General features: G+C 41.0%; 1 protein-coding gene across 4 annotated transcripts in view; it reads left to right on the top strand.

The window, feature by feature from the left end:
- Positions 1 to 16,009, top strand: part of MTR (5-methyltetrahydrofolate-homocysteine methyltransferase) — a 110,193-nt gene that overhangs the window by 26,437 nt on the left and 67,747 nt on the right. For all 4 annotated transcript variants that reach the window (XM_059397370.1, XM_059397371.1, XM_059397368.1 and 1 more), the window contains exons 10-13: positions 796 to 857; positions 2,902 to 2,969; positions 5,177 to 5,256; positions 8,504 to 8,616. In XM_059397370.1, coding sequence (XP_059253353.1) covers positions 796 to 857; positions 2,902 to 2,969; positions 5,177 to 5,256; positions 8,504 to 8,616 — 323 coding nt within the window. The remainder of the gene's footprint in view (positions 1 to 795; positions 858 to 2,901; positions 2,970 to 5,176; positions 5,257 to 8,503; positions 8,617 to 16,009) is intronic.

Below are 16,009 nucleotides of genomic sequence, written 5' to 3'. Positions count from 1 at the left end.
CTCTCTGTTCTGCCATGTTGTTAACAACCAGTGTGTCAGCTTTTTCCTTCCTGGAAGTTAGCACTTCTAGCTTACTATATACTGATATAGATGCAGGTATTTATGGACAGTTCTCAAACTACCCAGTTAGAAACTAGTAACCCATTCTGGATTAACCAGATTTCCTGGTAAATGTTTTTGAGCATTTGCTTAAGCTACTTAGGGCGGATAGTCCTTTTCCAGCTTTCTTTCTCCAAATCAGTGTCTCTTAATGCTCACCAAATTTTATTTCCCAGAAGGCGTAAGATAACTGGAAGGAGTTAATAAATAAAATAGGAAATTGGTTAATTCAACATTAACATTTTACTTGGGAATATTTATTTGAAAATTGGAACTTGGGAAAATTTGAGAACTTGTGTTCTGTGTTTTTTATTCATATCACCAGGTGCTCATTAGTTCAAAGGATATGTAGTAGTCCCCCAACCTCTACCTGCAAGCAGATAGCTGACAAGGTTGAGTTTCCTACATGGGAAGGGGATGGAGTTGAAGAAATCCTGTCCCATATAGTAGTAACTCTTTTCTTTCAAATGGAAGAGAAACAGTCTATGTTTATTTGCTCCTTTGTGATTTTTTTGGGGGGGGAGGGGGTGTGCTATCTCTGCATTTACTATGTTCAGTATTAAGACTTGTTTTTGCAAATAATTACCATTTAATTATAAATAAAAAGTTTCCTAACTTTTACACCTACAGCCTCAATGATCACTAGCTTGTTTGTTAAGATGGTTTTCAGTAATGCTTGAAATCATGCTTTCTTAGGTCTTCCCAACACGTTTGGTGACTACGACGAAACTCCGGATATGATGGCCACACAACTAAAGGTTAAGGATGGTCTTTCATTTGGTTTTTTAAGAGATAGAGAAATGGAATCTTAGATTTAGAATATTTAGAAGTAGAATTTTCTCCTAAAGAAATCCCTGTGTATATATAACAAAAGCTTAACCACTCCTAATTACTGTGGTAGAGGCAGAGGGAGGGGCTCGCTATCCACATCTTTCTCCCCATCTGGCCCTGGTGGCTGTTGGAAAATCCCAGTGAGGCCGGACCCACACTAACAGAAATTTGGATATCTTCTGCAGTCCTCTCAAGTGAGGCTGTTATGCCCAAGTTTTTGTGTCTGAGAGACCACCAAGGAGCCAAGCACCGATGCAATCACACGAGGGTTTATTTGACAAGCTTAAGCTTGGGCCCAAGTATACCCAGCACAGTGGAGTAGGGTCTTGGACCCCGAGCTTAGTTAAGGCAGGGGTATTTATGGCTTCCTGTTACTGAAGCAGGGTGGGGGTCTCTGGAACTAAAGCAGGGTGGGCTTACTAAAGCAGGGTGGGGGGTCTCTGAACTAAAGCAGGGTGGGGCTTACTAAAGCAAAGTAGGGGAAAGTTCAGCCCTTGGGCACAGGGGTCTGAGATGGCTGCGGAGCTAAGATGGCTGTACTTATGCTAAAGCTAAACCTGAGGTGGGATGGCCTTAATTTTCTAGGCCTCCACGTTTCCCCCTGAACAATTTTGACCCTTAAATTTTTAAGGTGGTTGAAGTTGGAAGGTCTCATCTTCTGTAACTTCTTCCTGCTGAGTAGGGGTATAGAGTTGTCCCTACCAACTGGGGCCAACATTGATCAGTTGGGGAATGTATAGGGGAGTTATGAAAGACAGGCAGCTGAGTCTAGGGGTTTAAATCAATCATTAAAGGAGAGAGGGACTGTTTAAAGTGATAACCTGAGTAGATCAGAACCCAGGAAATATTTTGTGATAATCTGGAACATCAAGATGGCTGCACTTAGTCAGGGCTAGACTCGAGATGGGTACAGCCTTGTTTTTCTTGGCCTCCACAGGGGCCCCCTCCCCCACTCTACCACAACCAAACTGCTGGGTGGATGAGATGTCCTCCTTACTCCCTGTGGTCACCCACACACCTCCCATCTTTGAATCCCAGGTTGCGGGACCATAGTACCCACTAATCCCTGCATCTTTTGCCCCAGGTTGCGGTACCATAGTGCCCACAACCCCTGGGTCTTTTCCTCATTCCTTGGACTTTGAGCTTCTAACTCAGTAACATTCTCTCCTAAATGATTTCTGACTCCTCTCTTGTGGTTTCACTTCCTTATCTAGTAGATGATATTTCCAGTACTCCTAATTCCCAGTTTCTTAACTTCCTGCCTCAGTTACTATCTTTTGCTAGCTAGCATAAGGTTAAACTCTAGATCCCCAGTGGCCCGTATTTAGCCACTACCATGCGGTTATTGGAGAACTTGGAATGTGACTGAGGAAACGAATTTTTAGTTCTTTATTTTTTTAAAAAGATTTCATATCTTTATTTGAGAGAGAGAGATCAGAGCACAGGTGGGGATGGGGAAGGGTCAGAAGCAGAGGAGGAAGGAGAGGGAGCCGCAGACTCCCTGCCAGGGTGCTTGATGATGATGTGAGACTTGATCCCAGGACCCTGGGATCATAACCTGAGCCAAAGGCAGACACTTTTAACTGACGACCCACCCAGGCGACCCTGAATATTTTTTTCTTTAGTTCTTTAAAATTTAATTTAAATGTAAAAAATGATGTTCACTTTGTTACTTGATACGTTTTCCAGCTCACATTCATTCAGCTCAGCATACGGGTAAAAGAAAAACTTTATTATGAGCAAATAGGCAAATGATTATGTAATTGTACTTCTAAATGGTGTGAAGGATTTCATAGCATTTGAACTATTTTCTGCTTTTAAACTGATATCTGGGGCACGTGAAAGCTTTATATTTTGTATTAAGTATGTTTAACTCTCTCTTTATAACAAAAAATTTGTTATTGAGGAATTGTCATCTCCAGTTTAGAATTCAGACGGATTCCGTGAAACTTACTCTTTTCTGAAATGCAGGACTTTGCTGCGGACGGCTTGGTCAATATAGTGGGTGGTTGCTGTGGTACGACCCCAGATCATATCAGGTAAGGATGGCTTCTAAACACTGGGTCTTTTGTTATGGGATGAATTGTGTCCTCCACCCACTCACCATTCGTGTGTTGAATTTCCTGCTGCCCAGTTCCTTTGAAATGTGACTTTATTTGGAGATAGGATCTCTAAAGAGATAATCAAGGTTAGGTAGATCATATTGGGTGGATCCAAATCCCATACAAGTGGTGTCTTTGTGAGGTGAGATGAGGACACAGACACACAGAGGAAGGGACCCAGTGGGGACAGACTGAAGGTGCAGGGTGGAGAGGGCTGTCTCCAGCAGGAAATGCTTGAGGGGAGACCAGCCTTGGCCTCACTGTGTCTCAGACTTCTGGCTTTCAGAAACTTGAGAAATGGCTGCTGTTTAAGCTGCTCAGCCAGGGGTATTTTATTTTGACAGCCCTGGCAAACTGAGATCGTTATATTGTGAAAAATTCCAAAAAACAAAATTAGATAATAAAATGACTCTCCATATGCTTATCACAGAGTTTCCATAATTTTAAAGATTTTGGTATTCTTGTCTATTATCCAACTTTTTCCTCTTTGAATACTGTAAAGCAAATTCCAGGTGTCATGATATTTTCTCCTTAAATACCTAACTAATATTCAGAAAATTAGGAAGGGATGGTTCGTGTTTCTTGTGGACAGATACATGCCTCCATTAGTTGTCTCATGGAAGGAGAAGACGGTAAGACAACAGGACCTTGAGGTCGAGATGTCACACCGTCATTGCTTATCCCATGATGTGAGTGTTGAAGCACGGGGGTGTGGAAGAAGAGCCTGGCCAAGTGTGTCCTTGCCATTTTGTGGCTTATAAGAGGGTTGCAGTCCAGTGGCATAGAATATAGTTTTTGCTATTTATAATTTGTTTTGTCTCTACTGTGACTGATGATCCTATTTTGAGCCAGTCATCTCACTGTTCTGAGTCTGCTTCCGTTTGCACGGTGTGTCCACCATCCTGAATTTCCTAACATTCCACTGCTGTTGTTAGCTTCTGTGATAGACTCTGTGAAGAACCTGTGGAATTTTTTTTTTTTTAAGATTTTATTTATTTATTTGACAGAGAGAGATCACAAGTAGGCAGAGAGGCAGGCAGAGAGAGAGGAGGAATCAGGTTCCCTGCTGAGCAGAGAGCCCAATGGGAGGCTCCATCCCAGGACCCTGAGACCATGACCTGAGCCGAAGGCAGAGGCTTTAACCCACTGAGCCACCCAGGCGCCCCAGAGCCTGTGGAATTTTAAAAATCTCTTTTAAGTAATCAGTAGTTGAAGGTGGATCTCTTTTTGTTTTTAAATCTTTGGATCTTTTTTTGTTTTTAAGGTTATCTCCTCCTTTTTAAAATGTTGTGTTAAAAATAACTGTGTGTGTGTTTCTGTGTATCGACATCAGATATATGTATATGTCTGTGTGTGTCTCTGGCTGTCTGTCTTGTCTGTGTGTGTGTGTGTCTGTGTTTCTCTGTGTGTGTCTCTGTGTGTGTGCGCGTGCGCGCACGTGTGTTATCTTACTTTGGTGTCTGCTTGCCCATCTAGGGGCAGCAAAGCAAGGAGAGGAGTTCATACTAGCCCTGATAAATTTAGTGGAATAGCCAGATTTTTCCAGGTTGATCAAAGACATAATTTACTAGAGCCAATAAAGTTGAAAAGTAGATGCATAATCAAAGCAAATTTTTAAGAGTCATTGTCTTGGCATTTTAGTGATTTATTCCTATGGACCCTCTCTCCTCTGTGCTTTCTGTGCTCAGTGGGGAAAACTGACCTAAAACACAGGCCTCCACTCCTGGCTTCTCCTCCTGTACGTCCCTCATTCTCAACGATGAAGCTTTTTTTCTTTTAAACCACTAAGAAGCAGGCACATATTTCATGGAGTAGAGGGCTTCTGTGGGCTTGGGAAAGAAATGAGATTTGCCATTTGCATTTGCATAAACCATAGCACATCTCGGTTTCCATCCCTGAGGGCAGAAACTGGTGCAGTCAGTCCACAGCAGACTGGGAGAATACAGAAAAGTTAAAGTTGACACATTCATTTTCTGCATTGCTGAGAAAACTAAAAGGCGTAACTGTTGCTGCACATTTGGAATTAGGTATATAATTATGTGCATAATTATGTTAAATAGACTTAATTTCATAGCTGGGAATTAGTTTAATTAAATTTATTTTATTCTGAATTAATGGATTTAGTGTTTTCTCTTTTAACTCAGGGAGATTGCTAAAGCTGTGAAGAACTGTAAGCCTAGAGTTCCACCTGCCACTGTTTTTGAAGAGCATATGTTACTATCTGGTAAGTGGTAAAGACATGATTTTTATCATTTCAGAAACCATTTTTGGGTTAATTTCACATGTTTATTCTAAGTGGTAGTGATGCGTGTGCCAAGCAACTTGTTTCTTAGGTCGAAGAAGTGTACATATTTTTTCTTGCATTTAAATGAATTCTGGTGAAGAGCAGGGGTGGGAAATAGGCAGAAGGCACAGGTGGTTTGCCCAAGGTGGGGCCCTTGCATAGGTTTTGAACGCGGCCCTGGCTCTGTGAGGCACGGCTTTGAAAACAAACTCTTAGCCATGGGCTAAGTATTTTAATTGTCAGACTTGCTATTAGTTATTGAAAATTCTAAACTGTCAGGGCCTATGGTGTGTCATGATAGCAGCCTCTTCATAGAAAATTGTGGTAGTTTCAGCAGCTTTATTGTCACGATCCCAGAGTCACCAAAAAGGGTTGTGTATTGAAAATTCTGTTTGGTGCTGCTCAGCAGTCCCATAAGGTGGGCACCCTCCCTTTTTGAGGATGAGTTTTGATGTTCAAATAAGGAACATTAATAAAAGAGTTTATCATGCCAACTTTTTTATTTTTAGGGAACAGATTTATTTTGATATTTCTGACAGTATCAGGAACTATGAAAAATAAGCTAAATATTTGGCCATACCAAAAGTAAAATACAAGTAAAAACAGCATTTAGAAATCATGTCTGACCTTACCCAAACATGGTTCAAGATACTAAGTTTACTCCACAATACTGGAGTTTTTTTTAATCGACATAACTTAAGAAAAGCAAAAATTAAAAGGAAAAAAATGAAACCACTCAATTCCCACCCTGGAATCTTGTCCTTTATAAAACAACATGCTCAGATGCCAGTGACAGTAAAATTGGAAAACCTTTCACATATCAATGAAGGAATTCAGATTCCAACAGAAGACCATGCTTTACACGTTTGTCGCATTCAGGTCTTAACCAAGTACAAACAAATAGAATAAGATTAACTTTAAATGTTATGTTTTCACCATAATACTTCAATGGTGTATTCTTAGGTAGAATCCCTAAGAAAAACAGTAAAATATATGTTTGTATATAAACAGATTCTTAACTGTACATGGGAAATTATGCACCCTAATAATTTTGAATTTAGCATCTCTCTGAATTGAAATATTTGTTCCTTAACGTTCCTCAAAGAAAATTGAAATAAAATACAAGGAACAGCAAAAGGAACACACCTACTTTCTCAGAACATAGTTTCATTGAATTCATCCCAGTGAGTGTGAAGTTGGGTTAAAAACCCTCTTCAGTCTTCCATGTTTTCTTTTTATTCTCCAGAAAACAGAGAGAGGTATGTTATGATAGTTTACTATATCCTTAGATCTTAAAATTATTGTTTGCTTCAGCCAAGTGCTAGCCATTTAAATAGTAAGTTGAAACAAGAGAACCACTTAGATGTGATTATTATTTAATTTATTTTTTTATTAAGATTTTATTTATTTGAGAGAGCACAAGAAGGGGGAGGGGCAGAGGGAGAAGCAGGCTCTCCACTGATCCCAGGTGCCCCTAGATATGATTTTTTAAACAAATTTAGATGTAAGAGTAAAAGAATCCTCTTCTTCTGATTTGAATTTCATGTGCTATTTCTAAATTGCTTAAAAATCACCTTCACGGAGTACCTGGGTGGTTCAGTCAGTTAAGTGTCTGCCTTTGGCTCAGGTCCTGATCCCAGGGTTCTGGGATCGAGCCCCACATCGGGCTCTCTGCTCATCAGGGAGCCTGCTTCCTGTTCTCTCTCTGCCTGCCTCTCTGTCTACTTGTGATCTCTCTCTCTGTCAAATAAATAAATAAAATTCTTTAAAAAATCATGTTGATTCAGGTTTTAAAAGAATGACATCAAACATACTCTTTCATGGATTGCAAACTTAAGAAAAAGGTATTTTTTATGTCAGATACTTCACATGCTTAACTGATGAGAAGCACTCCATGTGTGGTGCTCATAGGGCGGTGACGCAGGACCACAGCAGCATTTGGGCTACAGTACAAATAGTACCCTGTTTGCCTGCTCTGAGAGCCCGGGATCTGACTAAGGACTGGGAGACATCCTGAGGCTCATGTGGAGGGTCACTACCAGTGGGAAGAAACCACAGGACAAAACTGGGACAGCATAGCTGCCCCCATCCCTTAAACAGTCTGGAATACTTCTGTGATTACTCATCTCATATTCGTTATTTTCCTCTCCCTGATACTTTGTTCTTTCTCAACCAGTGCTTTGACAAAGGACACAAAAGCCATTTTCTTTTGGCTGGTGCTAATTTTATGCTTATCCAGCGATCTCTAGTCTCCTTTTTATAATAGTGCTATGAAATGTATGAAACAAGTGCGAAAAACCGTCCTTTTTAAGTCTCTCTTTTTTTATGAGCAGAGGCTATGAAAGAAGTGTCCCTGGGCTGGGAACTGGGAACTGAGACAGCTGGATGGGGCTTTGAACCTGCGGCTCTGTCCCTCCACCCGACCTGTAACCACCCAGGAAGACCCCTTGCTCCACTGTTTGTATAGAGCGAGTAGACAAAGACAGTTAAGGGCTGTAGTGATGCTTGACGCTGCATCTTGCTTTTTACGTCCCCAAATGTGTTCATAATTATAAAGTTGGTACTTGCCCCTCTGTTGGCCTGTAACAGGGGAAAGAGGTACAGAGAGCCCCGCTTTTCCCAGCGTCAGCTCATGAATGGGGGGTGAGCGCGGCAACTCTCTCCCTGGTCCAACCTGGGTCTTTCCTTGTGATCCCATTCATCCTTGCTGGTTGTCGGTTCTTGGCCTCTGGATCAAAGACATAAGGTAAACCCCTCCGCTCACTGCTGGGGGGATTAGGAAAGCTTGCTCCATCCGGCTTCAGACTGATGTCGGAGTGGATAGCTGTGGAGCAATCCTGCCGATTCTAACTTCATGGCTTCGGCCCCCACTCTTGGTGAAATAGCGATATGACAATAATGTTTCCTTATTTCTCAGAGCTGGTATGAAGCAGTTCTTTGGAAAAATTTACATCTAAACTCCTAAAATACTTCTTTTGGGAGTTCTGGCTATCCATGTAGCCTTTGTTGTGTTTAAATATTCCTGGGGGAAAGGCCACAGACCTAATTGCACATCAGAGATCCTGTCTAGCCCCATGCATGGGCTGCGCCGCGGAAACTTCTTTCTCAATGAAAACATTTGTTTTCTGTCTGTCTCATGTCATCATATGAATTTTCAGAAAATTTTCAAAATACTTCTCCTTTTAAGGTCTAGAGCCCTTCAGGATCGGACCGTACACCAACTTTGTTAACATTGGAGAGCGCTGTAACGTGGCAGGATCCAGGAAGTTTGCTAAACTCATCATGGCAGGAAACTATGAAGTGAGCATCTCATTAAGACCCTTGAGGCATCTGCCATGTTTTTGGCTAGACAGCGTGTAAATGAGACAGCTCTGCCTTTGAGAGTTTTATTAGCAGAGCTTCTGCGGACCGTGAGGAGAGCGGTCATGTGTGTCTGCAGCAGGCTGGGCGGGTGGGAGGCTGTGACTAAGGAAGACCGAAGCTAATGTTAATATTTGTCAAAAAGAACTGCCTCTGGGATCTGAAGTGGGGTGAGGTGGGAGGGATCCAGGTTCTGGCTATTTTTATTAACTGTGAAATAAGGTTAAGAATTTGAGTATACTCTTCATGTTGGCTTCTCACAAATCTTTTCAGGGAAAGAGGAAGCCAAGAGCATTCCTGGTCACTTCCTCATGACCATATCCAACAGCTGACTAGGGTGGTGGTCTTGATGGTCCTAGCCCTAGACTAAAGTAAACAAGCCCACGGAAAAGAACGAATAGGCTCCCGCCTTGGAGAGTCTGCAGGATGGGTTAGTCATTTCTCAGCTTGGTCACTCTGTGGGTCAGCAAACTGATCCCCAAAGAGCCCAACCTATACAGCCGGGTAGATTTTCTTTTTCCCTTATTAAAATAGGATGTTAAACATTGGAGGGATTTAGTCTGGGCTTTCATGATGATTTATTTTCTCATCAACTGTCACTTGGAGTTTTCGCAGGCTTTAGGAAATAGATTTTCCAGAAACCAGTATCAAAGCAGACTGAATTTTAATCACAAAGAAAGGACCCATTTATCATCCTTCACGGGCTTATTAGTTACCCCTTCACGGTAGCCCTTGGTGGCGCCCCTCTGTGGCACTCTGGCAAGGCTTGCTTAGCTACTTTGCTGGTTCCTGACGGGTCCTGCCCATCCTCTGCCCTACATTGCTGCTGCTGCTTGCTGCCCCCACATGCTCCTGTCGCAGCCTTCCCCCAGATGAGAAGCTTCCCCAGGATCACATTTTGTGCAGATTGGAGAAAATCCAAACTCTTCAGACCACTATTCATTTCACTCCACTTAGACACCAGACTGCCCTCCCATGCTGATCTGTCACCGAACATTCCAGAAAGCTTGCTTCTGCAGCCATGCCTTCTTTTTTTCTTCATATTTGCTCTCCTCCGAAATCCCCATGACCATATGTAGTTCCGTAACATTCTTCAGTTGGCCATGTTTCTATTTGTGTTTTCTTATGATTCTGTGGTTTCCTTTTGGGCTGTCAGATTTGATAGATTTGATACTGTGGACAGAGGGCATTTTAGGAAGATGAGCACAGATGGGAGTAATAATATGTAGCCTTTAGTAAGGTCTTACTATGTGACAGTCATGGTGCAAGGCACATCATGTCATTACTCACCGAATCCTCACAGACCTGTTCCGACCCTGTTTTACCCATGTGCCTCTGGGGAAAGGTGAACTACTCACTTGTTGTTTCACAGCAAGTGAATGATAGACCCAGCATCTACACTGTCTCTGCCTAGAAGACACAGGAGGAGGCGACAGTGGGATCTGGCAGTGGACTGCTAGGGCGACTCACTGGATTCTAGTTTTCCTTGAGAGAGTGATCCCTCAGGGCTTTGTGGTTTAACCAAAGGAGCACTGGCCTTCAAAGAAGCTCCAGGGCTGATTTTTGCTCATCTTGTACAAATGATGAGCATTTTAGCCTGCCCATTTGGGATGGTTGGACCTCCAAGCTTTTACTTGGTGACTTTTCTGGAACAGAAAGGTGGGGTATTGGCATCTCTGCTTTCCAGCTCTTTCTGTCTCTGGTCTCATCAGGTTGTTGGCTGTCTCTGCTCTGCTTTTTCCAGTCTGTCCTCTAGAGGGTGGTTTCCTCCATCTCAGGCCACAGACACCGGCCCTCCCCTGCTGTGTAGGCCATCTCGCAGTTTACTCCCACCACAGTGCTGCGGACTGTTTGTGACTACGTCATAGGCCCCCAACCAGACACAAGCCCTTCAGGAACAGGGACTGGGCCACATGCTCTCGATTCTTTAGCGTACTTAACACATTGCTGCTACTGAAAAACATTTTTTGATGTGCTGAATTTTATTGTGCTCCCTTTTCTCATGTAACTTTTGGTCATTACAAATGGTCATCCTTATGGCATATGCCAAAGGGATAGGCCTGCTCTGTCACAACAGTTGCTTAAAATTTTGATGTGATCTTCTTAAGCTAAAGAAAAAAAGACAACCTTAGAAGTTATTTTTATCCTTATTTATTTGTTTATTTATTATGATTTATTTATTTATTTATTTTTAAATAAACATATGTATTTTTATCCCCAGGGGTACAAGTCTGTGAATCGCCAGGGTTACACATTTCACAGCAGTCATCATAGCACCTGCCCTCCCCAATGTCTATAACCCCACCACCCTCTCCCATCCCCCACTCCCCCCAGCAACCCTCAGTCTGTTTTTTGAGATTGATTCTTTCATGGTTTGTCTCCTTCCCGATCCCATCTTCTTTCATTTTTTCTTTTCCTACCCCACATTTTTTCTTTTCCTACCCCTCAAACCCCCCACATTGCATCTCCACGTCCTCATATCAGGGAGATCATATGATAGCTGTCTTTCTCCGATTGACTTAGTTCGCTAAGCATGATACCCTCTAGTTCCATCCACATCATTGCAAATGGCAAGATTTCATTTCTTTTGATGGTTGCATAGTATTACATTGTATATATATATATATATATATATATATATATACCACCTCTTTATCCATTCATCTGTTGATGGACATCTAGGTTCTTTCCATAGTTTGGCTATTATGGACATTGCTGCCATAAACATTCGGGTGCACTTGCCCCTTCGAAGCACCACATTTGTATCTTTAGGATATGTACCCAGTAGTGCAGTCGCTGGGTCATAGGGTAGCTCTGTTTTCAGTTTTTTGAGGAACCTCCACACATTTTCCAAAGTGCTTGCACCAGCTTGCATTCCCACTAACAGTGTAGGAGGGTTCCCCTCTCTCCGCATCCTTGCCAGCATCTGTCATTTCCTGACTTGTTAATTTTAGCCATTCTGAATGGTGTGAGGTGGTGTCTCATTGTGGTTTTGATTTGTATTTCCCTGATGCCGAGTGATGTGGAGCATTTTTTTCATGTGTCTGTTGGCCATCTAGATGTCTTCTTTGCAGAAATGTCTGTTCATGTCCTCTGCCCATTTCTTGATTGGATTATTTTGTTCTTTGGGTGTTGAGTTTGCTAAGCTCTTTATAGATTTTCAATACTAGCCCTTTATCTGATATGTCGTTTGCAAATATCTTCTCCCATTCTGTCAGTTGTCTTTTGGTTTTGTTAACTGTTTCCTTTGCTGTGCAAAAGCTTTGATCTTGATGAAATCCCAATAGTTCATTTTTGCCCGTGCTTGTCTTGTCTTTGGCGATGTTCCTAGGAAGAAGTTGTGAGGTCAAAGAGGTTGCTGCCTGTGTTCTCCTCGAGGATTTTGATGGATTCCTTTCTCACATTGAGGTCCTTTATCCATTTTGAGTCTATTTTCGTGTATGGTGTAAGGAAATAGTCCAATTTCATTTTTTTTCATGTGGCTGTCCAATTTTTCCAGCACCATTTGTTGAAGAGGCTGTCTTTTTTCCATTCGACATTCCTTCTTGCTTTGTCAAAGATTAGTTGACCATAGAGTTGAGGGTCTATTTCTGGGCTCTCTATTCTGTTCCAGTTTTTGTGCCAGTACCATACTGTCTTGATGATGACAGCTTTGTAATAGAGCTTGAAGTCCGGAATTGTGATGCCACCAACTTTGGCTTTCTTTTTCAATATTCCATTGGCTGTTCGAGGTCTTTTCTGGTTCCAAATAAATTTTAGGATTATTTGTTCTATTTCTTTGATAAAAAAAAAAAAATGGATGGGATTTTGATAGGGATTGCATTAAATGTGTAGATTGCTTTAGATAGAATAGACATTTTCACAATATTTGTTCTTCCAGTCCATGAGCATGGAACATTTTTCCATTTCTTTGTATCTTCCTCAATTTCTTTCATGAGTACTTTACCGTTTTCTGAGTATAGATTCTTTGCCTCTTTGGTTCAGTTTATTCCTCGGTATCTTATGGTGTTGGGTGCAATTGTAAATGGGATTGACTCCTTAATCTCTTTCTTCTCTCTTGTTGTTAGTGTAAAGAAATGCAACTGATTTCTCTGCATTGACTTTATATCCTGACACTTTACTGAATTCCTGTACAAGTTCTAGCAGTTTTGGACTGGAGCCTTTTGGGTTTTCCACATACAGTAGCATATCATCTGCAAAGAGTAATAGTTTGACCTCTTCTTTGCCGATTTGGATGCCTTTAATTTCCTTTTGTTGTCTGATTGCTGAGGCTAGGACTTCTAGTACTATGTTGAATAGCAGTGGTGATAACAGACACCTGTGCCGTGTTCCTGACCTTAACGGAAAAGCTTTCATTTTTCTCCATTGAGAATGATATTTACAGTGGGTTTTTCATAGATGGCTTTGATAATATTGAGGTATGTGCCCTCTATCCCTACACTTTGAAGAGTTTTGATCAGGAAGGGATGCTGCACTTTTTCAAATGCTTTTTCAGCAACTATTGAGAGTATCATATGGTTCTTGTTCTTTCTTTTATTAATGTATTATATCACATTGACTGATTTGCAGATGTTGAACCAACCTTGCAGCCCTGGGATAAATCCCACTTGGTCGTGGTGAATAATCCTTTTAATGTACTGTTGGATCCTATTGGCCAGTATTTTGGTGAGAATTTTCGCATCTGTGTTCATCAAGGATATTGGTCTGTAGTTCTCTTTTTTGATGGGATCCTCATCTGGTTTTGGGATCAAGGTGATGCTGGCCTCATAAAATGAGTTTGGAAGTTTTCCTTCCATTTTTATGTTTTGGAACAGTTTCAGGAGAATAGGAATTAGTTCTTCTTTAAATGTTTGGTAGAATTCCCCCGGGACGCCGTCTAGCCCTGGACTTTTGTTGGTTTGGAGATTTTTGATGACTGTTTCAATCTCCTTACTGGTTATGGGTCTGTTCAGGTTTTCTGGTTCTTCCTGGTTTAGTTGTGGTAGTTTATATGTCTCTAGAAATGTATCCATTTCTTCCAGATTGTCGAATTTGTTGGCATAGAGTTGCTCATAGTATGTTCTTATAATTGTTTGTATTTCTTTGGTGTTAGTTGTGATCTCTCCTCTTTCATTCATGATTTTATTTATTTGGGTCCTTTCTTTTTTCTTTTTGATAAGTCTGGCCAGGGGTTTGTCAATCTTATTAATTCTTTCAAAGAACCAGCTCCTAGTTTTGTTGATTTGTTCTATTGTGTTTTTTTTGGTTTCTATTTCATTGATTTCTGCTCTGACCTTTATGATTTCTCATCTCCTGCTGGGCTTAGGGTTTCTTTCTTGTTCTTTCTCCAGCTCCTTTAGGTGTAGGGTTAGGTTGTGTACCTGAGACCTTTCTTGTTTCTTGAGAAAGGCTTGTACCGCTATGTATTTTCCTCTCAGGACTGCCTTTGTTGTGTCCCACAGATTTTGAACCGTTGTGTTTTCATTATCATTTGTTTCCATGAATTTTTTCAATTCTTCTTCAATTTCCTGGTTGACCCATTCATTTTTTAGAAGGATGCTGTTTAGTCTCCATGTATTTGGTTTCTTTCCAAATTTCCTCTTGTGATTGAGTTCTGGCTTCAGCGCACTGTGGTCTGAAAATACGCAGGGAATGATCCCAATCTTTTAATACCGGTTGAGACCTGATTTATGACCCAGGATGTGGTCTATTTTGGAGAATGTTTCATGTGCACTAGAGAAGAATGTGTATTCTGTCATTTTGGGATGGAATGTTCTGAATATATCTGTGATTTCCATCTGGTCTAGTGTGCCATTTAAGGCCTTTATTTCCTTGGTGATCTTTTGTTTAGATGATCTGTCCATTTCAGTGAGGGGAGTGTTAAAGTCCCCTACTATTATTTTATTATTGTCTATGTATTTCTTTGATTTTGTTATTAATTGGTTTATATAGTAGGCTGTTTCCATGTTAGGGGCATAGATTTTTAAAATTGTTAGGTCTTCTTGTTGGACAGACCCTTTGAGTATGATACAGTGTCCTTCCTCATCTCTTAATTATAGTCTTTGGCTTAAAATCTAATTGATCTGATATAAGGATTGCCACCCCAGCTTTCCTCTGATGTCCATTAGCATGGTACATTGTTTTCCACCCCCTCACTTTAAATCTGGGGAGGTATCTTCGGGTCTAAAATGAGTTTCTTTTGGCAGCATATTGATAGGTTTTGTTTTTTTATCCATTCTGATACCCTCTGTCTTTTGATTGGGGCATTTAGCCCATTAACATTCAGGATAACTATTGAGAGGTATGAATTTAGTGCCATTGTATTGCCTGTAAGGTGACTGTTACTGTATATTGTGTCTGTTTCTTTCTGATATACTACTTTTAGGGTCTCTCTTTGCTTAGAGGACCCCTTTCAATATTTTCTGTAAAGCTGGTTTGGTGTTTGCAAATTCTTTCAGTTTTTGTTTGTCCTGGAAGCTTTTTATCTCTTCTTCTATTTTCAATGATAGCCTAGCTGGATATAGTATTCTTGGCTGCATGTTTTTCTCGTTTATGAATATATCAAGAATGTATCATGAATATATCATGCCAGTTCTTTCTGGCCTGCCAGGTCTCTGTGGATAAGTCCGCTGCCAACCTAATGTTTTTACCCTTGTATGTTATAGACTTTTTTCCCGGACTGCTTTCAGGATTTTCTCTTTGTCACTAAGACTTGTAAATCTTACTATCAGGTGACGGGGTGTGGACCTATTTTTATTGATTTTGAGGGGCGTTCTTTGCAAATCCTGGATTTTGATGTTTGTTCCCTTTGCCATATTAGGGAAATTCTCTACAGTAATTCTGTCCAATTTACCTTCTGCTCCCCTCTCTCTTTCTTCTTCTTCTGGAATCCCAATTATTCTAATGTTGTGTCTTCTTATGGTGTCACTTATCTCTTGAATTCTCCCCTCATGGTCCAGTAGCTGTTTTCCCTTTTTTGCTCAGCTACTTTATTCGCTGTCATTTGGTCTTCTATATCTCTAATTCTTTCTTCTGCCTCATTTATCCTAGTAGTGAGAGCCTCCATTTTTTTATTGCACCTCATTAATAGCTTTTTTGATTTCAACTTGGTTAGATTTTAGTTCTTTTATTTTTTCAGAAAGGGCTTTTATATCTCCCGAGAGGGTTTCTCTATCTTCCATGCCTTTTTCGAGCCTGGCTAGAACCTTGAGAATCATCATTCTGAACTCTAGATCTGTCATTTTACCAATGTCCGTATTGATTAGGTGTCCAGCCTTTGGTACTGCCTCTTACTCTTTTTTTTGTGGTGAGTTTTTCCACCTTGTCATTTTGTCCAGATAGGATTTGCTTTCTC

This window comes from Mustela nigripes, chromosome 4 (assembly GCF_022355385.1).
Source record: "Mustela nigripes isolate SB6536 chromosome 4, MUSNIG.SB6536, whole genome shotgun sequence".
Taxonomy (NCBI): domain Eukaryota; kingdom Metazoa; phylum Chordata; class Mammalia; order Carnivora; family Mustelidae; genus Mustela; species Mustela nigripes.
Note: the sequence above shows the minus strand (reverse complement) of the source record. Positions and strands in the feature narration are given on the sequence as shown.